General features: G+C 40.3%; 1 protein-coding gene across 5 annotated transcripts in view; it reads right to left on the reverse strand.

Annotated features, from left to right (window-relative positions):
- LOC136693928 (copine-8) overlaps positions 1–25,961 on the reverse strand; it is a 115,893-nt gene extending 89,932 nt beyond the window's left edge. For 4 of the 5 annotated variants that reach the window (XR_010802132.1, XR_010802131.1, XM_066667174.1 and 1 more), the window contains exon 1: positions 25,775–25,961. Coding sequence is in view for 2 of the 5 variants with exons in the window: in XM_066667174.1 (XP_066523271.1) it covers positions 25,775–25,875 (101 nt within the window). In the remaining 3 variants the exon portion in view is untranslated. The remainder of the gene's footprint in view (positions 1–25,774) is intronic. The other variant, XM_066667175.1, reaches the window with a different exon arrangement.
- Between the last annotated feature and the right edge of the window lie 1,242 nt (positions 25,962–27,203).

The raw sequence follows: 27,203 nt of genomic DNA on the forward strand, positions 1-27,203 counted from the left end.
TCAAACTGAGAGAGGTGTGAGCTTATTTATGAAAATGTACAATCTCTCTTAATAACAGTGAATTAGTGCGGGAGCGGTTCCAGTCACAGCAGCGGCCAAAATAATAACGGCAATCATTCTGGACATATTGTGTACAGTCCTAGAAATTACACCGAAAAAAAAAAAGAAAAATTCCATCCCACCCCCCACCCCCATCACACACACACACACACACACACACAAACAGGATCACCACATGCTGTCCAGATTATTGGCACAATCCCACACACAGACTGAGGTTGTCAATAGTAACCTGTATGACAGATCTGACACACAAGCAAAAATGAATTTCAAACCTGACGTTCTGAAGCGAAAGCTACAACAAAAAACCAACACTTATTGATTTTCCTTGAGGAAAGAAATGCTTCTTTCTCTAGCAAAGCTGGAAACAGCTAGGAGAAAAGCCCCTTGCTTTCCTGCTTCTGACATTCAAATGCATTAAGAGGTCATCAAATCCATTTGCTGACATTCATTGCATCTATACTGTAGCTCCTAGAAACCTCCTTGAGGTCATGCGTCATGCCCAAATGAGGAGCCTGGATCTAAGCCATGCTTTTCTCTATGGGAAAAAAAATGAATAGAGTTTTTGAAAATGGCCCCTTCCTGTGGTAAACAAAAATGTTCCAAATCCGGTACTTTTCATTCCGTGTACAATATTCCCCAGTGTTCACAGTGTCACTGATTCAAAAGGCACTGGTTGGAGCTCCGTCACTGCAGAGAACACAGTTCCACTGCTCCACAGTCCAATGCAGGTTGGGGTTGTATACCCCATTAAACATTCTGACTATATGTTTACATGCAGCTGTTCAAGAGAATCCCATTACATTTCACGGTTTTCTATAGAGATTATAAAAGGTGTGTGCATACAGCACCTGTATCCAAAGTTGGTGCACACTTTAGTATTTCAATTCACTCATTACAAAGAATATCTACAAGGTGTTCAGATATTATGTGTATGTAGAAGAAAGCCTTTATGCTTTGGAACAGGTTGGTAAACCACAGAGCACATAAGGAGCCAATACGTAGGCTTATGTCCTTTTTCCCTTAGCCAAACAGACTTGGGCCAAGAATGGCCAGCTCTAAAATTATGAGACATTCTCAGAGATTTCAAAAGTGTTTTGAAAGTCACATTTAAAACAGAACAAAAATAGCATTTAAAAAGAAAGGCCAGCCTGCATTTCCACTTCCATCTGCCAGCACATTTAACTCTGTAGTTCAGAAAAGAATAAATACACTGGCACTTAAATATGTGAAAGCCCTGTATGAATACACAATACGGCTAAACCTTAGAAAATGTGCAAAATACAGCAGAGAGAGCATGATGAGGCGTCCCAGGCCCTGCATTACCCGCAAACAGCAGAAAATCTTGGCTAAAAGGGAAATGCCTTTAGCGATCAGCGCCTCTTTATTCCAAAAGTGGCAGATTGGCAGATCCACAGCATTCAATATTCATGAGAGGAAGCAATAAATCAAATGGATTTGAAATTAAGCATCCAATCGCTCCTCATGGCTGTCAGTGATTCAGAAAGGAATAACAAAAAACAGAAAAACCCTCCATGTTTCATTGTGTCAGTCATGGATGCTTGATCCTCCTTTTATGGCCACAAAACCTCTCAGCCTCAGTCCAGATTTCCACACACATGGCAGAAAAGCAAGGCACATCAGACAAAATCAGTCTCAACCCTAGTTTGACCTTATCTGGCATGGATGCTATTTTTAGCCCTAAATTACCTTTGTTTTGAACGCAACGCGGTGCAGTTGATGTTAATGAGAGATGCTCGACCCATTTGTAACCACTATATTTCAGTGCCTGTTATAGAACAATATGTATAATCCATCCATTGACACTTTGATTAACACTGCTTGACAAGTGATTTGTCATGCAGTGACACTATTTCAGATTAATTTACAACGGGATAAGGCTGGGCTGGTACAGTGGCTTTTGAAAGATATCAACAGAGCATGAAAATTGAGTAGAGTTACACCACACTGGATGAGACCCAGGATAAGCATCCAAATAAACAAACAAAACACACACCCACACACTATTACTGCACAATATATTGACTGTTAATTATCATCACAATATCAGCCATTACTATTTACATGAAAATACAAGCTGTGACAAACCATTAGGTTTTAATAATGTGCTTTGTACCCCCAGATCTACAAATCTTCAAGTTTTCAATTTATTTGTTGGTGGTGGTGGCGGGGGTTATGGAGTTGTTCATTTTCATTGTTGATCTGACTGTGTAAATGATAAAATTAACACAAAATGGTGTTACATTACCATCAAGTGAGTGATTAAAATGATGTAGGTATCTAATCCGTGACTCTTTTATGACACAAAAACATCATAGTCCATGTCCAAAGAAAAACATGTATCTCCATTTTTGTCCATTTTTAATTTACTACTTCATTTGAAACAACACTGTGCTTCATGCTGTGTGAAACAATTATGATGAATGGACCAATAGAAATGCTCCAAAACTACTTAGGATAATCATATTATCTTGACTACCATTATTATTATTCCCTTTTAACGTTACTATATTTGAGACACATGTATTTCTCAATATAATATGAGGGGCACATGTTGGCCTTGCTCACTCCTGCTACTAGTGATTAGTGGTATTTGGTTCCTATCTTGGTGCACTAGTACAGCGATCTGCACACACAGTAAGTACCCACACATTATGAGCAAAATGCCACACTGCCTCTTCGCTTAACCCACCCCATCCTCCTCTGCCCTTTGGGAGCATTTGTGTGTGTCTGTGGTGAAGCGTTTCTGGGGAAGACCCAGGGGAGTTCAGTAGACAGAAAGCAGGAGATCCCAGAGCCCTGGGCCTCAGGCCTGCCCACCAGAATACAGACCAGGCCAGAGATGTGACCCGCATGGAGATGACTACATCAGCAGACACTCAGCCTCTCTGCTTCTCTGTGACTCATTCATGGAGTGAACCTGAGAGAGGATTAGATGATGGGAATGCCTGATTGCTGCTCTGCAAGCTCTGCAATTCATATTACAAGGATCAGAGTATCATAAACTGGAAAGTGTTCATATAAGGGCTATTACAATTTAATGAGTATTCTCAGTTACAGTTTGATCCCCGATGATGCTTCATCTATCTGAGGCCATCTGAGGGGTCAGAGAAAGAACAATTATCCTTTCTCTGGGCATTTCATTCATTCATTGTCTTTAACTGCTTTTCCAGTTCAGGGTCGCAAGGTCCCAGAATCACTGGGCGCAAGGCAGGAACACACCCTGGAGGGGGCGCCAATCCTTCACAGGGTGACACACACTCACACAGTCACACCTATGGACACTTTTGAGTCGCCAATCTACCTACCAACATGTGTTTTTGGACCGTAGGAGGAAACCCATATAGACACACCAAACTCCTCACAGACAGTCACCTGAAGGGGTCTTGAACCCACAACTTCAGAATCCTGGAGCTGTGTGACTGTGACACTTCCTGCTGCGCCACCGTGCCGCCACATTTGTTAAAAATGTTAAAAAGTATGAATTGAGATGAGGATATTGCTCTATTCCTGTCCCATAAGTGGGAAATATTAACATATTTTTGCTATTTTGAATCACTTAATGTGGAAATGTCTATAAATTTGGGAAACTGCTAACTGCATTACCAAAAGTGCTACAAAACTAAACAACTTGAGTTACAAATGAGTTTCTGTGGTAATTCAAACGGTGAATAAAAACATACAGACTTAAGCTTTCGACTTACCAAAAAAAAGCCATGCGTTTTTTCCTCTAACATACCCTTCCAGCTTAAAAGATAAGGAGCTTCTGAAAGTAAACAAACCTGAAAGAACTGCACAATCATAGATGTTCCCTTCAGTGTACTCCTCTAAGACATTCCCTTCAATGTAACCTTTTTTAAAAAGCCCAAATCATGGTAATTTGGAGTTGTCTCCTTTTCAGATAAAAGTTTATAGTATGTAAACTTTGTTAATGCTTCAAAACATAGTTTTCCCTCCTCAGGTCATACATTGTATATAAGAATACTAAACTTCAAAAACTGTTCAATTGGTTGTCCATGTTATGCCATTACTATTGCTATTAAAATAAGGCACACTACAGGGCAAACCTGACTCCTGGCCTGAAAATGCCACCATTCTTGCAGGTTAATACAAGCACATACTAAGAGAAATGTGAAGCCCATTAACACTGTTTTTCTAATACAGCATCACTGAAAAACTCAACATGCTTGAGGGAGAACATGAACTGTCATGTTCTGTTATGTTACCTAATAGGCACATGTTTTCATCACGGTGAATGGGGGGCAAGGTGGGGTGGGGTCATGCTTTTTCGGCTTCAGATTTATTTCCTGCTTTCGATGAGCATCATTGAGGATTGAACATTAAAGTATTATGGTGTGTTTTTTGTGAAAGCTTTTAATTGTGGTCTTTCTATAGGCTTCTAATTTTTGTTGCCCAAATAAAAAAAATCAATGCATGTTTTTTAAAGCTTAATGAAAACACATTTTATTGTTTTTCACCCAATGAGGTTTAAAGACGCACTGTATGAAACTGAATAGCATTGATGTATTTACCCCACTACATTTGCCTGAACCAATCAGCAGTGAGAAAACATTAAGCAAGCCCTGGGATAAAGGACTGAATAAAATGAGCATGCAGTGGCAATGTTTACACAGCCTTATGAACACACACACACACACACACACACACAAGCATACACACAATAGAATGGAGTCAGTGGAGGGGTGATAAACAGATGTGGTTGTGGCCATTTGCCTCCCAAGCAACACGTCACCAAGCATGAGAGAGATGGACACTGATGGACACATGGCCCTCCTCCTCACTTACTGTTCACTGTCTACTGTTAATAAACACTGCTAAAGGCAAAGATGTTTGATTTGGTAATGTTTCCTATGAAAGTCTCTATAAACACCTTTATAAAATGTTATAACTTATCTAGAGTTGCATACTGCTAAAGTTTTTTATTATTTATACATTTATAATGTATTATTCAAAATGTGGCCGTGGCCTAATAGTTAGAGAAAATTGCTTTGAAAGGTGAAAGGTCGTTGGTTCGATTCCCACGACAGGCAGGAAAATTGGAAGCAGTGAGAGTGAAGAAACAGTACTGTCCTCCTCTCTCAATCCACAGCTGAGGTGCCCTTGAGCAAGACACAGAACCCACAACTACTCCCTGGGTGTGTGTTCACAGCCCCTAGTGCACTAGTGCGTGTGTGTGTGTTTTCACTGACACAGATGGGTTAAATGAGGAAGACGCATTTTGCTGTATGATGTAAAAATAATTGTACATTTGAATTGTCAATATATTACATTACAATTAATGTTCATAACATAATATTATACTCCAAAGTCCTTACAGGTCATATTAGTGAGCAAAAAGTAATAAAGCTCTAACACAACCACAAGTTTTTCATTTAAAACCTGATCTGTCTTATAATTAAAGTTAAGAAAACTTTCTTTTATGAAGTGACTGCATTACAATACACAAATGATTTATTTCAGGAAGTCCTCATTTAAAAGTAATTTAGGTGACTCTCTGTGATGTGACATGAATGTAAAAAACACAAATTCATATTGAATATGTAGCTGGTCAAACAGTACCACTCTATTAGATGAAATGACCCATAGAATGTGCATTCTGTGTGTTGACTGTTGTAGTTTTAGTGTGTTTTCACACCTGCACCGTTTAGTCCGGTTAAATCGAACTCTGTTTCGTTTTCACCCTTGGTGCGGTTCGCTCGGGCAGGTGTGAAAGAAGTAATCACACTCAGATGTGGCTCAAAACCCCTTGAGACCCTTGAGAGGAGGTGGTCTCAGTCCGATCACAAACAAACTCTGTTGTGTAACGTTTCTGGTGAGAACTTGATCCGATCCAACAATAAGGTGTACACTGCAGGTCGGTGCTAAATGGCATTCGAGCCAGTGTGTGCTTTCCATATTGGACACAGTAGGTAGGTAAACAGAGAACTGTTTTAAAGTTTAGCTGCTGTTCAGAATAATAGACTCTCTTCCTGTGGATTTTTCAGTGTGTGAAAACAAACCAAACCAATTGGGAAACGCTCCAAGATTATGAGCTTCTTAACTCAGACCAAAATAAAATGGACTACAGGTTTGAAAATGCCCTTATACTGAGATAACTGCACTGAAGAATTCAATTCTATCTTCACTGTGCTGTTGGTCTTTAGTTATTCTGAAATACAGACACCAGTGAACATTAGGAAAACCCTTCTGTGAGTAGCATCAGATGTTTGACAAATTCAGCACATTTCAGTTCTATAGGAAATTTGCTTATATTGTCATCCACTGGATCCTATTCATAGAGACATCTGAGTTCCACCCACTTCAAAATGGCACATTACCAGCTTAAAAAAAAAAAAAGAAACAGAACAGCAGACAGTGTGAAAGAGGAGTGGGCGCTAATTTGAGGGGCACCCTGTCTGAGAGAGAGAGAGAGAGAGAGAGAGAGAGAGAGAGAGAGAGAGAGAGAGAGAGAGAGAGAGAGAGAGAGAGAGAGAAGTGTGTGTCAACTGGCAGGAGAGTGTGTGGTGCTCTTTGGAGTGTGGGGTGTTCTCTCTGAAGTGTGTAGAGCACTGTTTGGAGTGTGGCATCTGTGGAGTGTGTGCCATGTGCTCTTTGGAGTGTGCGGAGCTCCTTTTGGAGTGTGTGGAGCTGACAAGGCTAGCCATGAGGAATGTAATTATCATCACAGGAGCATTGAGGAGCTCTGCACGCCTCAGCTGCCTCGTGCTCCGAGAGCCTCTTTGTGCAGATGTCAGAAGAGTTTAAAGACGAAGATGAGCTTTACGTTAGGAGCGTTTCAGCACTGAGAGCTCTTAAAGGTCAGATAGATGACTGTACCTTTATCTAAGGGAATGTACAGGAGATTCAGCACACACACCAAACACACCCATGCACAAAACACTGTACTATATTACCTAAGCATTTACCACGTGCATTGTGAGTGGGCTCGTATAAATATGGACTGTACTTTCCTTGGATTTGAAAATCAATACAGAAAATAACACATAGCTCAGAACAAGGATTTGTTCCAGCTTGTGGACAAGGTCAGCTTCCTAGATAAAGCAGCGCTGTATCACCGCTAGTGATCTGAAAGGTGTTAAGGTGACCGTGCCAGTGAACACACATACACACACCACTCATTAGAGGTAGTGAATGTACACACACTCGGAGCAGCAGGCAGTCACCTCAGGAGAAGTTGGGGGCTATATGCCTTGCTTAAGGGCATTTCAGGCATGGATGTTGAGAGAAGAGAAAGCCCTGTTCATTTTCCTGCCCAGGGATCGAAAAAGCACTCCAGAGCCCACTTCCCAAATCTGAAGGTATGGTAGCAAAGACACTGACTAGAACTCCTTGATTTGTTGAGATGCTAAATGGAGTAGATGTGTGTGTTTCATACAAAGCAGAAAAATATATATGATGATATAGGGGTGGGCGATATGGCAAAAATACATTAATCACGATTTTTTGCAGGATCACAATCTTGATTTAATCATACTTTTCATACTGGTTTCTAACCTCTTAACACTTTAGGTATTTTTTTCCATTTTCTGCCTGAAATTACATACCCAAAACTAGAGGCAGTGAATAAACTAGAGGCATTTTTATTAAGTAATATTACTGAAATTCCTTCAGAATTTTTTAAGATATTGAAATGTTTATGATCAAAACAAAAAAACATTTTAGGCACTTTTCTAAATCTAATTTAGAATCTTCAAAAACCCTCAGCATCATTCACTTAGTCTTGTTTCTAACCCAATAGTCTTCCCCTTTAAGGCCAGATGTGTTGGAAGGAGGGAGCTTTCCCCGATTGGCTGTAGAGAGAGGCTGCCTCCCTTATTCCCCTCCTGTGTTTAAATGGTCTCAGTAGGGAAAGGGCAGAAATTGAAAGGAATCTAAACTTTGAAAACTTATTGTTTTAATTATTGTTTATTTTGATTGCTGTTGCCATATAAAACTGTGTCATCTCTCGCGTTGAGCATCGCCCAAGCTACATGGCCATTTTTTTTTCCCAAGTACTCAAGAGTGGATTGATGGAAAGACTCAAATTTTGTCTTGTTTTGAAGGAGACAACCTACGTAAGCGCTGGTATGCTTTGTGTGTGTGTGTGTGTGTGTGGGCGTGTGTGTGTGTGAGAGAGAAAGAATCACTTCTGGGCTCTTTGGCCTTCGTGGCACCATAGGAAGGAAGAGATCTCATGTATGGAATAACGGATTCTTTTGTTTTAATGCAGTAGTCATAAATTTGAGAGTATTGACTTACATTATCCTGAGAGTCTGCCCATTTGACTGATGTATAATATGTACACAGTATGTAAACAACTTATAAAAACTGCAGCGGACTGAATGTGCATTAGCACGATCCAGCGATCTCCCTGTGATGGTGTATTGTGGACATATATATAAAGTAGTTTCAGTTAAATAAAGGAGCACTTTCAGAAAAACAGTCACTGTGGTGGTACCTGTTGCTGTCACTGGTGGTACCCTCAAGGATACAATTAGTGCTTTTAGTTAGGGTAAAAATCATATTTAATATTAATTGTACATATTTAATTTGTGTTGATTTCTTATGCCCCATTCCATGTCCACAACTTTTATTTTATTTTACACAGTTATATAAAGAAAGCGTAAAAATATTTATGTCTCCTTCTGTGTACCTAAAGGGAACACAACTGGACTTTAACATCACTGTTGTACCTTTAAAAGTACATTAAATGCTGATTGTACCTTACATTTACATTTATGCATTTGGCAGATGCTTTTATCCAAAGCGACATACAAAAGAGGATCTAACATTCAAACTACAGCACAATTTATACAAAATACCTTACATTAAGTGCGATATGCCAGGAAGTAATAAGTGCATTAAAGAAAAACATTCAGTGCAAGAGATACTCTCGGAAAGCTGGGTCTTCAATGATTTCTTGAATGCGGAGAGGGTTTCTGTTGCTCTGATAGTGCTTGGAAGCTCGTTCCACCAGCATGGTACCAGAGATGAGAATAGCCTCGACTGACCTGTATGGGGGGTTGGTCGTGTTAGTTGGTGCTCCTTTGAGGAACGGAGAGGACGGGCGCTAACATATGGTTTTAAGGGTCTATTGAGGTAGATGGGAGCAGAACCAGAGAATACTCTGAAGGCCATCATTAGTGATTTGAATTTGATGCGACCAGGTAAGGGTCAACTAATAGGGGCGTGACATGTGCTCTTTTAGGCTGGTTGAAAACCAGGCGTGCTGCAGCATTCTGGATCATCTGTAGCGGTCTAACAGCACAGGCCGGAAGACCTGTCAGGAGGGCGTCGCAATAGTCAAGACGGGAGATTACTAACGTCTGAACAAGGAGCTGTGTTGCATGTTGAGTTAGGTATGGCCTAATCTTCCTTATGTTGAATAAGGAGAAGCGGCACGATCGAGCAACAGCGGTAACGTGATCTGCGAAGGTCAGCTGGTCATCAACCATGACACCCAGGTTTCTTACAAGCTTGGTGGGAGCCACTGATAGGGACTGATAGGGCTTGATGCTGATGTTGTGGAGAATAGCTTGCTTGGCTGGGAGGACCAGTAGTTCAGTTTTGGACAAATTCAATTGGAGGTGATGTTCCTTCATCCATGTAGATATGTTACATTGTCTCCTTAAGTGATCTTAAGTGACAATGTACCTGTACAGTATCAAGTTTCCTATGTCAGGTTACAGGTCTACTATTGTTTTTATGAAATGCGTGTGTACATTTATGTTTTCGTTTATCAAGATGTTTGTCATAGTATCCCTTAAGCCTGAGGCAAATTACAAGTGTTGGAAATCACCTGTTGAATTATTTCAAAACACCAACGAGACAAACTTCCTAGATCCTTTAGAGACTGAAAGAGAAAGAAAATCACATCTCTCATCTTCAGAAGTAATATGTGAAGAGGTTTGCTCTCAGTTGGTACCTTTTGTTAAGATATATCAATGTTCCATCATTCCACTGAGATTCTGAGTGCTCGCTCAAATATGCTTTCATCATACGTAAACCTACAACACGTTCAAAATGGCCCCCTATTCACACTTCCCTATGTTAATCACTATATATTGAATAGGGTGCTGTAAACTATGTAGATAAGAAGAAAACTTAATGTTACTGTGCATTATGCCAATTTTCCAGATAGGTAGCTTTTAATATACTCATTGTGAACTTACTATAGCCATATAATATACTGCTATAGTCATTAATATAACTATTAGAAGTTTGCTGTGAAAATTAGGTGGAATTTGGCCACTCACAATAGTAAGTTCTGATCCGAATAATGGATGATTAGTTCTGAATCACAGCATATCCCAAACGAACTGGATGGAGCTCCATTAGTCCAGAAAACATAATTCCACAGACCCAAAAGCCAATGTTGAGGGAGATTACACCACTTTAGCCAACTCCTGGTGTTGAGCACAGTAATCTTATTTTAATGCTCATGTTCAGCTACTCCAGTGTCCCAGTAAGCCATGATAGCACCATATTTATTATATCCTGCTGTGCAAAACACTACTTGCTGAGCCACAATGCCATACGGTGGTAATCAAAGCTTGTTGAAAGCCCCCCACTCTTCAACCCTGCGGTCCAGTCGCTCTTGGGAAAGAGCCTGGCCTCTCGGCTGCTTCCCAATGAGGCAAATGTACATTGATTGAGCATTGTCAGCCTCTGGCTCACATCGTTTCTGCTCTCTCTGCAGCCGGGCCCAGCTTTTGTCTTCCTCATGGAGCCATCGAGCGTGGTCCCAGCAGGCGGCTTGTCATTGCTCAATACACTCAGACACACTTGTCATTTTCCTCAACACTAGCCATTATGTTATCTTTATGGGCCTAAAGGTCAATACAGAGCCTTTCTCTTGTCATGACGGATCTGGATGCCAAAAATACTACCCCACAACTGCTTCAGAACAACTTTGATCTGCCGTGAAGCCAAATTGCACATTGAACTTGGACTTATTTGGCTATGTTCCTCTGTGGGGATGAGCTTTAGCTTGAAATCTGAAAAATGAGAACATAATCTCACCTACATCTTAGCAATGGTAAGCCAAATAGTCAATCTTGCTTCATTTCTCCTTTATGTTATATGGAGACCTGCTAATCAATCGCTTTTCTCCTCAAATCAAGATTATTAACAGGTATTTTGTCGCCTTTATCTGAACTCTGCTTCTGTTATTCTTGTCAGACTTGACCCTAGATACTGGAACACTTCTCTGTGGATTTGATGACAGTCACCCACATTAGTGTGGTCAGATACTGATGTTCAGTGATTAACTGTGGATCATTAATTCCTCTTCAAATCAGCTCCATCACTTCATAAAACACAGATCTACTGCTCCACAGTTCAGTGCTGGGAGGCTTTATACTCCTACATCTGAAACTTGGGATTGGGCATGGTGACAGTAGTCTTGGATATAGCTGCTTCAGACCACCCCTTGCTTTTCTATGGAGATTATACAATCTGTGTGTGTGTTCACAATGGATTTGTGTGTCCACAATGGATGTACCTTGAAATTATTGAATCCACCCAATCTAAGGGGTGTTTCTCAGATGTAGTTCATTCATTCAATGTCTGTTCCAGGAATCAGTGGACACAAGGTTTGTTGTGCTGATTTTTTTTGTGATGTAATCTCCATGTAACATATTCATGTGTTTTCTGAGATTTAACAACAGCAGCTGATGGTAAATTATATGTTAAATTGTATATTTATGGATTTTCTTAGTTAAGTGAACACATCAACAGAAAACATGCTGTGCTGTATTACAAAAATTGTAAAAGAAATTTTAAAATATGGCTTTTTTTTTAGATGTTATATTGTGAAGCTGAACACTGGCTGGTGTGCTCATGGCAAGGCGACATGAGTTATCAAATGAAGCATGATAGTGGGTGCCAGGCAGATTTCCTCTCCCACATGCATATCCTGGAGTTCAGTGCTGCGTTCATAGGTATATGAGAGCAGAAGACCCACCAGAGTGCCTGAGGGGTTTATGGTTTCATGGGCTCTGCACCACACACAAACCCTACCATCAGCCTGAAGCAACTGGAACCATGACTTATTGGACCATGCAACATATTACCAGTCCTCTTGGGTCCAGTTAGCAACCTGTCGAGCCCAGGTGTGTCTGGTATTCTGGCACTCTGATGGTCATTCTGCTCCCATATCCTATAGAAGTTAAACAATGCTGCACTGACCTATGGGATATGTGTGTGAGGTCTCTTGTTTTGAATATCAAGAACCCATGGGGAGTTACTACACTGTCCATTGCTGGTGGTATTGGCTTCTATGACCTATTCCTGGAACACGTGACAATGTGGATTAAAGAATACTAAATGCCCACACAACTTCAAAAATGGAATGGCCCATCTGTCTGGCACCCACTATTGTCCCTTAGTCGATAATTCATGTTGCCGTGCTATGAGCACGCTGGCCAGACTTCAACTTCACTCACAAGATGATGCCTCACAACTTATACAGGTGTGGGCGTTCCCAAGCTGTCCCCAGCACATATGTGTGTGTGTGTATATATATATATATATATAACGTTTTGGGTTTGTCACTTAAGTTTGGGTTTTTTCCACCACTTAGGAGTCAGCAAAAACATATCTGACCAGGGGTGTCCCAAATATGAAAAATCTGTACATCTGGGGTAAGAAGGAGAACTGTGTTAATGACTGCTTTTAGACTGATATACGGATGACATTAAGTGGGAAGAAGAAGCTGACTAATGTCCAGCTCCAAGGCCCTCCTACCAGCTCCACATACTTCTGTTTGACCGCTGACCAGTGTCATATAAAAACTGCCATCATGCTCAGGGTGCTGTAGCCCAGAGTAAGTTTACCGGTGCCATGAGTCACATAGCAACCGGCATTTGCTGCTTCACCAGGCCCTTGGTAACCTAGCAATGCTGGAGCCTCGACCAATCAGATGGCAGCCTCTGCTTCACACGAAACAATATTTGTTCTACAGAATACATAAAAACACACACACACTGATTATTTTTCTCAGTCATAGAGCTGTGCTGGTCTCAGGTGAGAGGGGCTTATGCACGCACACATGCACACACACACACACACACGCATATTCTATCCCTGGCCATGTTCTTCTGTATCTCTATTCATAGTGGTCAATTTTCCAATATATGCACTAAAGGTAGACAGAATACATCTTACCCACAAGTGCACAAATCCTCTGTGGAGAACACACACATTCACATTTAACACAGTTCTTATTACTTTACTACATTTAACATAGTGAAATTAAATTCTAAGTGTGAACAGACAAAATGTTCTCTGTTTTTAATATATATTGTGTTTTTTCCTCATGTATTAAGCTCAGCAAATAAATAGAAATGTTGAACTATAACTTTCATTTCTTATTATCAACCCCTAACGCACACACACACACAAACACACAAAGTATATAGAGGCCAGACCTGCTGATGCAGCATGAAAGTGAAAAAGTGAAGAGGCTGTCCAGTTTGCTGGCATTGAAGAGACTTGTCCAGTCATTAATCCTGCTGCTGGCACCAAAACTCTTCTGTCAGACTGACCCTGAGTAGCATTTTCCATTTGACTCCTCATTCCTCAACAGAGTGCTCAGTCACTGCTGTATATTCACCAACATCAACTTTAGAGAAAGTGTTGTTGGAACATTTAAAAACAACCTCAAGTTAAAATAAGTTTTTAGCCTCAAGAACAGGGCTGTTTGATATGGTTTACTTGCTACAAGATTTGTCAGGAGCAAAATAAGCAGTCAGTGACATGGCTGGGCATTTCCATTTTGAAACTGCAGTGTTTTAAACACAGGCCCGAAAAACATGGATTCTGACAGACAGGGTTTCTTATGTCACGTACCTGAGAAATCAGTCCTGTCACTGTACAATTTAGTTGGACCATATAAGCTTGAGCTGCAGGTGAGCAGTGAATGTGTGGGTGCAGGGCTGAGATGGGAATTGGATATTAATAGATTGGAGCAAACTGAATGATGAAGTTGAAGCTGTGGAGTTACATCTAATTCCATGAAGTATGAGTCTTCAGTGGGTTAATGAATGACAGACTGGGACTTTAATGAGTGGAAACTCCTCTAAATGTCAGAGAGGAACATGAGAGATCACAAGAAAGATGTTCCTCTGGTCATTTTAGCTTTTAATATTGCAAAGATAAACATTATTTTAGTCATGTCTAGGGCTGTCGCAATAACCGCAATAGGTTAATACCGTGCTATTAACGAGCAAACCGCAAGGAATGGCAAGAACCAACACCACCGCAGTGTATACATCTTTTCCCTTTGCATGATCTTTGTTGTTTTACACTTTGGTGTGTGTGTGTGTAATTAATGTTTTCCCAACTGTTGGCATCTGAACGGTTGAGTGTCAGTCTTCATTTTATAAAATTGACAAAATGGCAGCAAACCAAGTCACAAAACCAAATGCAACTTCACCAATTTGGAAGCATTCCAGCTTTCAACTAAATGAAAAGGGAGAGCCAGGCAACGAGGCAGTATGCAAAATCTGTACAAGAAAAGTTGCTGTGAAACAGGGAAATCCAAAATTTGAGATCTCATTTAGCTACCTATAATCCCACTATCGAAGCCCAACTGCCTCCGCCTGCACCGAGTCATGGAGAAGCCTCAAAAGGAACAGTTTTACCTGGTTCCATGTGACAATTAGGAGTGTAGCAGTAGAAACAGGACGAATTAAGTAATTTGAGGCAATAATATTGCATATTGTAGTTTTGAACTCTGTTAAAACACAGCACACTGCGACAGCCCTAGTCATGTCACAGGATCATGTTTGTTTAAATTCACTGAGTTCGGTTGCACATTGCCAATAGGAAACCAAAAAACAGGCATAATAAATAATAAAGTTTACCTGTCCCTTTAAACACAGTTTATAACTAACTTACTAACTATAGCTTATTTTAAATGTGTTTGCAAAATGTAAGTTCAGAGGTTCTGAATGTGAATTACAGTCTAGACCAGTCTCGCATAGACCTGCAAACCCATACTAATGCCTGACTGTTTTCCACAAATGAAACTGACCAATCCTTAACCTAAGACCGGCATTCATATTTGTTTTGGGTACGACTCCGCTGAATATATTCAAGCATTTCCTTCCTTTCTTGCATTTCCAGCACGACAACAAATTTCCCGACACACAGGAGAGAACACAGTTCTGACGTGTGATTTCTTTTCTCAGCTTACATATTTCACAATTTCTTTATAATTACCACAATAGTCTCTTTTGAAATGCCAGTAAAATACAGTCACGCAAGACCTGGTGACACATAAAAACTGCCCCCATCAGACATAGCTTCCAAAAAAAAAATCAATCTCCATTGCTCCAGATCTGTAAATATCCAGAGTTATTTGTGTCTATCTGCCCACTGGGAAAAGACAGCATTATGGGTCTGAAAGGATATGAAAACAGCAAATAGACATAAAAGGAACTGGCCACTCCAGAGCCCAGACCTTAGCATCAGAGGATGTATTTTGAATTGCTTGGCATTGTGAGAAAACGCAATCAACTTCTAGGACTGAAATAAAGAAGGGGTAAAGAAATCCAATCATGAAAAATGAATAGCTTGTATATAATGGCTTTTTGACTCGAAATGAAATAAATTGATGTCAGATGGAATATTACAAAGGATTTATGACTGGAACTGAAGCACGCCACACACACACACACACACACACACCCACACACACATAGAAACATAGAAACTCCTGCATTCTCAGGGGCACCTCATTCACTTCGTGATTTAAAAAGCATTTAACAGAGCCACCGTCAGCCAAAATGACTCAGTCACGCTCCCACTGATATGGAGATATTTCCAGAACTCTTACGGATGGTGGGCAACTCTCAGAAAGATGGCAATCCCCCCAGAGATGTAGTGGACACAGCTGTAGCACAAGCTTTTTTCAACAAACTTCCAACTCCATCGCACAGCCAATAAACCCCCTCCCCTAGGACCCCAACCCCTGTGAGAGAGCTGATTAGATGTGTCTCTAAGTAAGTGTGACTGGAACCAGCAAGCCCATGTTTATATGAATGATGCACAGCAGGTAGTTGGAGTAGGAGGGTCCGGGGAAGGGGGGGCGGGCCAGAGGTCTAGACAAACACACTACCAAAGAGAAGCTGCTTAACATTAAAGCTTAACTCACTATGAAAATGTGATGCAACAAAGGCATAACCCACTCATGATTCACAGATACAATTAAACAGAGCGTACTGCTGCTGTTGCTGCAAAATGTCATGCCTGTGAAGGTGTAACTATACAGGGGTGCAACAATATTAAAATCACTGGAAATCAATGTAAATGAAATGTTCAAGCAATGGAATGGGCAGCTTGATGTTAAAAAACAATACCAGTGAAGACACCAAAAGCGTGTAACAAAATTATGCTCATAATAACCCTACACCCAATGATTCTGGATATGCCCTGGGCCCACTTTGATCCTGATCGGGGTGAAGCAGATACAGAAGATGACAGAACGAATGATGACTATGATCCTCACCGCTCACCTCTGGCCCTCAGCAAACCAACACCCAGTCCACTGCACCCACACCTACTTTCTGTGCTGTGTTATTTACCACCTATGTTACAGCATGTGATTGTTGTTTGAACAGCCTTTTTCATAGAGTAAATGCTCCTGCTGGTGTGGGTTCAAGGTGGTTTCTCCTCTTGAAATGCTGCACACAGAAGCAGCAAACATGCTAAACGTGACTTTTCAGTATGCTGTCCTGTGGACTGCTTTTCTTCAGTAAAAGCAGGTGTCCTGACCCTTTAAAGACAGGAATTCTCCTGAGGACATGTGGGAGTGGCCTAACTGAAATGGATGATTAGTAGCTTGGGTGGCTAAATAGAAATGAACAGTGACTGCACACATTTTCAGCAGCTCTGGTACCAGACGTACAAGTCACATTCATTTTCTCTGTAGACATTTCCAAAAATCCTTAGCACTGATGGAAAGCACGGAACAGTTCCAGCTAAGTAGAAAAATCATGACTTTATACAAATGAAAGCTGCACTGAAATAGTTAAAAAATTAAACAAAAGCAAAGGTTTATAACATGTTTAATGTCAAAATGAACTACAAATCCAACAAAGCACTGTGAATGGTTTCATCCAATCACATTCACCCTATTTTTTTTTTACCTTGTTAGCATGTTGTCATGATCATGCAGTTTAGATCTCCATGGTAACATCACCATCTCTGACTGGTGGAACTTGCTTTAATCACTATAGGTAAGGTCTTCTGTTTTATTATTATTTTTTTACAAGGAATAGGAGAATAAAATATGGCTTTTAAACAACAAAGTTGAAATCAGACTGATTTATGTTGTTGTTTTTTTTAATCATATATCATCACCTCGCTGTCTGCAAGCTCATGGTAAGTCTACATTGGTTGGATAAAATATCAAGGGTAAAAAACTAAATAAAAGATTACTTGTTTTAGAGACATTTCTCACATCAACACTCATAAATATCATAAACAACCAAAAAAATATGATAAAATAGAAAAAATAAAAAGTATAAATGTCCGATTCAAAAACACTCACTGGTCTTGCTCTACTGATGCCTTCTTTAGTCTGTTCTGAGTGAGGACCATATACTGGACTGAAAGACTGACCAGCAGGTTCATTAAACTGACTGTCCAGCAGCCTGTTGGTGTACATTCAGTTGAGCTAATGAACTACAGTGCTGGCAGCCTGAACTGATAAATTTTATCTGGACGACACACTGAGGGTGTAAACTACAGTGGGGAGGAGGGCACACACACACGCACACACACACAGAGAGAGAGAGAGAGTGAGAGAGAGAGAGAGAGAGAGAGAGAGAGAGAGAGAGAGAGCGAGAGAGAGAATAAATCTGGTAAACAGTTCCTTTCTCCAAAGTTGAATACACGCAGTGAATTCTGTACTTCTCACCTGAGATGAAATTTACCACACAGACAAACATACACACATAGACACACACACACACACACACACGCACACACACACACACACACACACACACGCACACACACACACATACACAAACTGATAATTATTTAGACCCTAAACTGCAAGAGGTGCAAAGGCACAATTAAATGATTCTGTAACATCCTCCTTTTCCTTTTAGTTTTTTCCTGCAGTGAATAAATCAGGAAACATAACCACGTTATACTGGCTTCCACACAAAAACAGAAAATTCAAACACAGGAAACCACTGATTCTCAAACAGGATATGAGATCAATTGCATAAATTTCCAAAAGGAAGTCCACTTTTAGAGCTCAATGTCTCACAATGTTCAAAAGTAGAAAAGGCTTAGAGATCAACATGTTACCAGGTACAATAACAAAACTTCCCTTGGAAGCCTAGTGTTAACTAACGGTATTACACAAATGTACTTTGACTACATCTAAATGACTGCATTGTGCAGAAATGTAGAATAACCAGAGGCAACAGATTTACATATCTAACTTGTTTTACTTGTTTTGACTGGACTGCTTTGTTTACGCTGAAAATATTTTGGAAAAATAACTTCCACTTTAACTTCTGACTGATGCAATCTGCATGTTCAGACTTATGACATTTGTTTATATTTATGTATTGACAAAAAAACAAGGCAAAATATTTAAAGGAGACAACGGTAACGTATAAGAAAATAATAATTCAAATCATGATTTTACACACACACACAAACACACACACACACACACACACACACACATATATATATATATATATATATATATATATATATATATATATATATATATGCAGCACATTAATATAATTTAAAAGGTCACTGTCTGCACCTCCTGCTAGTTTTATGCCTTTATGGGTGTACAACAGAGGAATAAGTAATATCAAGTTACTCCATGAATTTGTTATCGCAGTTGAAATATCCATTTCCATTTCCCTGACTTGTGACTCAGGTGTTAAGTTTTTAAGCACAGCACTTCAAATAAAACACAAGGAGTGGACAGTAAACTCTAGAGTTACGACACTGTTATCACAGTTCATAAAACGAGCAGAAGTGTCTTATTACATGCTCTGTGTAGGTATTGACGGCTGCAGTCGGGAGCTAATGGAAAGCAGCCTGCTGTACACACAGGAGCTGAGCGATCGATCCGGGGCCAGGACCATCTCTCCAATCAATCCCAAGTCCAAAGGACACCATTAACTGAGTCGGACAGCAGAGCCTCCGGAGCTGTGGTTTTAGAAAAAGTTTTAATCCATGCACAAAAGCAAAGGGGAAAGAGCTGGCTATTTTGGAGCTCTATGGATTAGTTTCATCCAGAGCTTAGACAATGCTGCTACATTGATCTATGCAGATTGCTCAATACAGGGAGGAGTTCACTGTTATATGCATTTTACTGTAAAAATGAGATTAAAAAAGTATTATATATTCAAACACACTGCTGATTTATGCATATATTTGTGACATACTTTCAGGCTAATCCTTCAGCTTAAGATCAACGTGCTCAATACCGATCACTGGAAGTGCATTCTCTGAAGTGATGGAGCACCATCCAATACCTTTGGGAGGAGCAGTGATCCTGATCCGGAGCTAATCACTTAGCGTTAGTACCTGACCTGAGCTCACTAATGCTCTCATGGCTGAAGGCCAGCAAATCATTACAGAAATGTTCCAGCACCTATTCTCAAATCATCCAAGAAGATAAGAGTGTGTTATGCCAGAGATGACTTTTCATTTCAGAAGAAAGGTTAAATTAGCAAATGTCTACACTCCACAAATTATTATTTGATGGCATTTAGCCAAAAGAGCATTAGTGAGGACAGGTGCTGGTGTTGGATTATTATGATCACAAAAGTCACTTTAACTCAGTGAACTACAATAGTCCAGAGAACACGCAAGGGCTTATACCCCATTAGCTGGCACTCGTCATTGGCGTTGTGATCTTAGGCTAATGTGCAGCTGCTCCTAAGCCTTATTTTATCTTTACGCCAACTGTATTAGCAAAACTAATGTCTGTGTCCACAAAAACATCAAGAGTAATGTTTTTTATCATTTAAACTCCAGCACTGTTTATTTATAACGGTAATATACCTGGCATATGATGGCACTGCAAAAAGGTTACAGTTTGAAACACACGGAAGAACACACAAGTGTACAGCACTCAGACAAATACCGACACAGAAAAATAAACAAGGCTTTCAGACAGAGGTGACTGTAAAGGCGACATTAACATTATGAAATTCAAAAGATGTTTCCTCACTATTTGCTAGCTCTCCAGTCTGTTTGTGTGCTCATTAGCAGCCACTGATTATGAATTCTAGATTTTGTAAATTTCTGGCTTCTGGTCACAAAGCTAAAGCATGGGAAATATGAAGACCACAATGCAAGACACATTAAACAAGAAACATGACTTCATTATTACATGAAGAGGACAGGGTGATCACATGACATGATAAACTTGTGAGTGCATGAGTAGAAACCAAACGAAAACACAAAACAGAATCTAAGACATATAAAGGTAATCCCTTGCAGCAGTGTTTTAAATGCACACATACAGCATCGGAGTGAAGCCATATGCATTAAAAAACCAAGATCCAAAATCCATAAGAAAGAAATCAATATTTGCAAATGAGAGCTTTACAAATATTATGTAAACAGAATATTGTTTAAACATCCATTTTGTATTAGACATTCATAAATAACCAGTTTTCACATTTTATTCAAGTCTTCCTCAGGCATGCATCTCTCATTTTTTAATTCCAGAATCATTGATCCTGTCTAGGAGTTGGTGTGTTCTCCCTGTGTCCGCGTGGGTTTCCTCCGGGTGCTCCGGTTTCCTCCCACGCTCCAAAAACACACGTTCGTAGGTGGATTGGCGACTTAAAAGAGTCCGTAGGTGTGAGTGAATGTGTGAGTGTGTGTTGCCCTCTGAAGGACTGACGCCCCCTCCAGGGTGTATTCCCGCCTTGCGCCCAGTGATTCCAGGTAGGCTCTGGACCCACCGCGACCCTGAACTGGATAAGCGGTTAAAGATAATGGATGGATGGATGGATTCACCCTGTCTGTAGGACAAACTGTGGATTAGTTAAACTAATAACATTTAAACCTTGCTCATTTTCAATATCATAAAAAGACAAGTGCTGTTACAGGCTGTTCGCTTTTTGCCAAAGACAGATGTGAAATATTTAATATTTGGTTATTCTGTGCTTCACACCCAAACACATTGGAATAACAAAAAACATTCCGGCTCACATTTCTAAACATTCATCAGCTCCACCTTCAACTAAAACTGAGCACAAATGACCAGTCTTTTTTACACCGTCCCTTGCGCACGGACTGGACTCATACATCTACAGATACAGCAAAGAAATACGACACCATGAGGACATGAAAACAAGACATGACAGAGGCTATATTTCTATTTCCATCTCTCTCTCCCTCCCTCTCTCTCTCCCTCTCTGACATTTTATACTGATCTCTTTTTATCACTTTCCTCTTTCTTTCTCTTAACCCCTTCTCTTTCAAGCTGCTCTTTGTCACTGACTTTTCTCATTCTTTTCCTCACTTTCTCTTTCTTTCATACACTTACTCTGCACTTGGGCTCTCTTTTCACTGTTTATTTCTTTTTGCACTTATTTCTATTTCTTCCCTGCTCACTTTCTCACACCCTCCCTCTATATTCTCTGTATTTTTCCCTTGATGATTCTTTTTTTTCATCCTTTCCAGATCCAGATAATGATAACCATGGTGACGACGTGCCCCCTCGCTTACAGTAAAGGCACCTGATGGTAACCATGGCACCACCACTGTCCCTCCTCTGTGTGTGTGTGTGTGTGTGTGTGTGTGTGTGCAGTCATGTGAAATCTCTGAGTTCATTGCAAGCTTCCCCAGAGGGATGCGAAACAGAGCAATTTACCTTCTGAATTCCTCAGCCCTAAAACACACACACACACACACACACAAACACAAACACAAACACACACACACACACACACACACACACAGAGCACTCTGTGCCCTCTACAGTAGGTTTTTGTTATGTTAGTGTTCTGTTGAATTCATAAACATAATAAACTGTCCTGCTCTATCACCTTCACAGTGACTGTCAGAGTTGAGAAAAAAACAACTGAAAGAAAAACATCTCACATAAACAGTAAAAGTGCATTTCCTGGAAAAAAGCTCAAAATGCTTAAGCCACTTAAAGGTGACTTAAAGTCATAACTGTGATAAAAGAAAACACTTTTTATAAAAATCAGAATATGTTTCCTCACCATTTGCTACAGACCAGTGTCTGTAAATTAGTAAAAAAAACAAACTCTCTCGGTCCGCTACGCTAAGCTTTCTCTCTAGGTGTCTCTCTAGACACGAAGAGAACTCCAAACATTTAAAAGTGAGATAAAGATATTGCTCTATGCCTGCTCCATAGGTGGGCAATATTGACTTTTTTCTCTATTTCTGATAACTTAAGTGGAAATGTCTCCAAACTCAGGAGAAAGCTAACTGCATTACAAAACATGCTACAAAACTAGCTTCTGTGGTAATTCAAACAGTGATTAATACAGACAAACAGACAAATTAATATCCAGCTACGTTAAGACAAAAGTCATTTTCCTTCTCAAACATACTGTTCCACCTTAAAAGACAATGAGATCCTGAACTTAAACCACCCATAGAGAATTGCATTTCCCCACAGTCCCCACAGTTAGATGTCCCCTATAAGTGGTTTCCAGGCTGTGTTGCTACTATATCTCATATGGTTTCTAAGGTGCTTTAGGGGTTACTAAGGAGTTGCAATGTGGGTGTTATGGTGTTGCTAACATGTTTTTAGGTGGTTGCTTTATAATATCGGGAGATTGCTAGGATGGTTCCTATGGTATTTCAGGTGGTTGTTAAGTGTTCTGGAGCTTGCTATAGTGTTCTGGGTGTTGCTAAAGTAGTCCAGGTGGTTGCCAAACTGTTGCAAAGTTGGTGCTTTGCCATCCCAAGTGGTCACTATCCCAAACAATACTTCATGCCATTACAATGACATTTCAGATTGTTGCCACAATATGTTCAGGTGAAAGCTAAGATGTATCTGGTGGATGCTAAGGTGTTTCAAGGTGGCTGTTGATTTGGGAACTCATGTGGTTTTTTGTCACTGGAGTATTTGTATCACTGTCACATAAGAAGGGTGCACACACTTAGGCAACCTATTCAACCTATTCAATCTAAAAAAAACAGTATACAATCAGTTGCTATGTTGAAACCTTAGACTAAACAATCTGGAGCTGAAACAACGTGGTTATCTTGCAAACTGCTGGATTAGTAGATAAATGTCCAGCCTAATAATAAGAACAATATAAATCTGCAATGTGCAATTATAATAAAATGTTTTTTACGACAAAATCGAAATATTAGCACCGAGTTACAACTAATACCACCTTCAAATGATTAATGCATCAACATTAATATTTTATTAAAATCTATTAAAAAAAAAGAGATGAGCAAAGTCTATCAAGTAAAAACTCACTACATTCTTCACAGAATGAGACATGAACTGGTTTTCATTAAAAACATCATGTTCCACAATGTGTGTGTGTGTGAGTGTGTGTGTGAGAGAGAGAGAGAGAGAGAGAGAGAGGGAGGGAGGCAAAAAACAAATTTACACTGTAAACAATGAACGAGTGAAATAGTGAGACAGCAAAACAGGGAAAGAGTGAATCAAAGAAAGAGTGAAAGAAAGGAAGGGTTGTCACATGGAAATATGAAAAAATAACACAGAGAAAGTGTGAAATATTGGAAACATGAGAGTGGAAGAGTATAAGAGTGGAAGTGTGAACATTAAACAGCGGTATAGTAAACTAATGGGACACTGAGTGAAAGAGTAGAATAGTAGAACACTGGAGCAGAACAGTGGGACCTTGAGAATACAACAGTGGAAGAGAAGATAAGACGTGAAATAGTTGAACAGTAGAAAAGTGGAACAGTGAAATAGGTGAAGAATAGAACAGTTGAATCATGAAAGAGTGGAACAATGAATGTGAAATTTAAAGAGTAGAAGAGTGGTACAATGAAAGTGGAAGAATAGAAATGCAGAACAGTAGAACGTGGAAAAGTGGAAGAGTGCAAGAGTGGAAGAGGGGGAGTGGCAGTTAATGTGACTCAAAACCACGAGAGCTGAGGAAATATCCACTGAAGGAGCAGTAATATCACAACACCCTGACACTTCACACTAGATAAACAAGCCCTTTACCACAGCTGAAGAAATAAATTGCACATTGTGTTCATGAGTTCATGAATTATCATTATTTATCTGTAATGGAAAGTTGATCATTAACAGTTGATATAGGAAACACTTGACTGGCCAGTCAGGCCCTATCTCAAAAACGAAACACGATTCAGTGTCTAAAATGGACAGGCCTGTAATCCTAGACACTTATTTTTAGGACTGTTATAGAGCATACAGACATGTGTAAATGTTAGCGCACCCCAGGACAAATGGCAGGTTTTCTAAGTTATGTAAAAAAAATCATTTAAAAGTAGTTTTACTAAGAAAACTCTACAAATTTTTAAACACAGCTTGTGTTCACCTAAAGCACCAAACTGGCTACTAATTTTCAGGGAACAAACTGAGTAGACACAACAGCTGCTACTATCAGAAGCAAAATAGAGGGCTTAATATAAGTTATAAACTTAGTAATTAAACAACAATATAGCAATAATACCGCCATCATAAAACAGCAATGTTGGCACTGAACGCCAAATGGATCATTAATATGCGTCACCCAAACATGGGGGGTTTCCCACAAGTGGGGAATATGAATATGAGCTGAAATTACCAGACCCTTTTAGAGGAAATAAACCCCAAACACGCAAAACGCAGGTATTGACTGCACTTTCTAAACTTTAGAAGTAAAGGCATAATTACGAAAAAAAACTCACTGACAGGTTTTTATTGTGTGTGTTTTCGCCACACGAGCATTTCACAAATCAGATTCTCTCAGTTAGCCAGACCACTTAAATACAAATACAGCAATGTCCAACAGGAGGGAGGGATGGACTTTCGTAAACTAATTTAATTTAATTTACAACGGACATCTTGACTGCTCAAATGTTTTAAACTTCACAAAGCAGGGTTTTTTTTCAGTTAGACTGATAATTTAAACTCAACGGCCAGACGAGACTTCAGACTTAGTGAATATGTGAGAACAAACCATTAAATATCACAGTAATGACGTTATCGATTTTGTCCGTTATCCGTGTTTAAACGCACGCGAAGAGCGGTATCTATGGCGACGGCGGGTTTTGCCCAAGCGGAGGGTTTAAAACATAACAGCCCCTCAACTGCCTCACAGCTCCGACAACTGCTCGGGAATTTCGTATTTCTGTCTTCGGTAACTCTCGAACGGTGCAGGCAAATATACAACCAACTTTACGGGACAATAGGCTTCCTCAGTTAACCACGTAACTTACGCTCAAATACTGGAACTGACACAAGTTCAAAACTTAGTAGCAGCAACAATAAAGCCTTAATATCACAGTCATTAGACAACGACAGCACGCTCATACCGTTCCAACCTCTCCCTGTTATTCACCGGTTTTGACTCTAAGAACTGGTTGGTGAAAGAGTACGGCACTGCAGCTGTTTCTCCAGGTGTTGTAACTTTCAGAGTTAAATCTCCTGGGCTTTGCCTGACTCTGCTCAGTCCTAACGTTAGTTTGTACTAAAGACGGGCTTGTCACTTACCTGCAGGACACGGTGATCTCCACTTTTGTGGCCGGGATGGAGGCGCTCAGCGGGTCGAAATCTCCGATCGCCGCCATGTTCAGGAAGCTACCGCTGTTCATCGCAGCGGAGCACACAAATACGCCCGCCCTTACGCACCCGACCCCCTCCAGGAAACGCAGCGCGAGGAGCTCCCGCGCGCACCACAGAGCATGTGTGTGTATGTGTGTGTGTGTGCGTGCGCGAGCGTGTGTGTGTGGGGCGGAGAAGATATGAGGAGTGATGTCACTTCATAACACACGGGCGGATCGCGCGCGCGCGCCCCTGTATATGTGTGTGTGGATTGAGTGAGAGAACTAGTGACGATGTGAGAGTGTGTGCGCCTGTGGCTGGGTGTGTGTGGGTGTGTGTGAAGGAATGTATAAGGGTGTGTATGTAATAAATCTCTCACATGTGACCACTGCCACTCATAAAATACAACACATATAAAAACATTACAATAATTATTATATGAGGTATCAGGCAACATATTAAAATAACCTCCTCGTTCCACTTCCCATGCAGGTCTTTCTGTTAGCAATGTTAGCCAACTTTGTTAGTTTCCTGTCACCCTTCAATGGTCAGGACCCCACAGGACCAACACAGAGCAGGTATGATTTGGGTGGTGGATCATTCTCAGTGATACAGGGATTAGACGCAGCAGTGCTGCTGGACTTTTTAAACCCCTCAGTGTCTGGACTGAGAATAGTTCACCAACCAAAAATAACCAGGTAACAGCGTCCTGTGGGATGTGTCCTGTAACCAGTGATGAAAGACTAGAGGACAACCAACACAAACCGTGCAGCAACAGAGGATCTTCTGTCTCTGATTTTTAATCTAGAAGGTGGAGAGATGTCATAATTTATTATATCTCAGCATGACTGTTCATGGAGACGTTTGGATTGATTTCACAGTAAGAATTTCTCAGCTTCCCTCCTCCAATCTGTATTTCTCACTTGGTGGTTGTTGCTACAGAGATGAACTACATTTATCCATGGAGCCAAGGTAGGACTGAATGGTGTGAAAGACACCAGGACTTTGAGGGCATTCAAAAGATATCAAACAGCCCCCAGAAACCTGACTTATTCCTATAAACTCATGTGAGATGAAGAAACAAGCTGCTCTGCACCCTCTTAAAAACCAGTTTATGCTCAGTAGAATAGGTCCCCGCAAGGGTGTGGCCATGGTAGAACTAGGGTTAGTACAGAATCTCTGATACATCTCAACTACTAGAGGTCAATGTTAAGACTTATATAACATGAAAAAGAAGAAACATTTGAGAAAATGGCTGATTTCTCCTTTAAGAAAAAAAAAACAATAATAATTTGCCCTCCAGTGCTCACAACATCTTGGTGAAAAACTGTGTTGAACTTGCTGTAGTACATGCAGGACCTCAGTGACCTAGCGTTTT

The sequence above is a fragment of the Hoplias malabaricus genome, chromosome 4 (assembly GCF_029633855.1).
Source record: "Hoplias malabaricus isolate fHopMal1 chromosome 4, fHopMal1.hap1, whole genome shotgun sequence".
Taxonomy (NCBI): domain Eukaryota; kingdom Metazoa; phylum Chordata; class Actinopteri; order Characiformes; family Erythrinidae; genus Hoplias; species Hoplias malabaricus.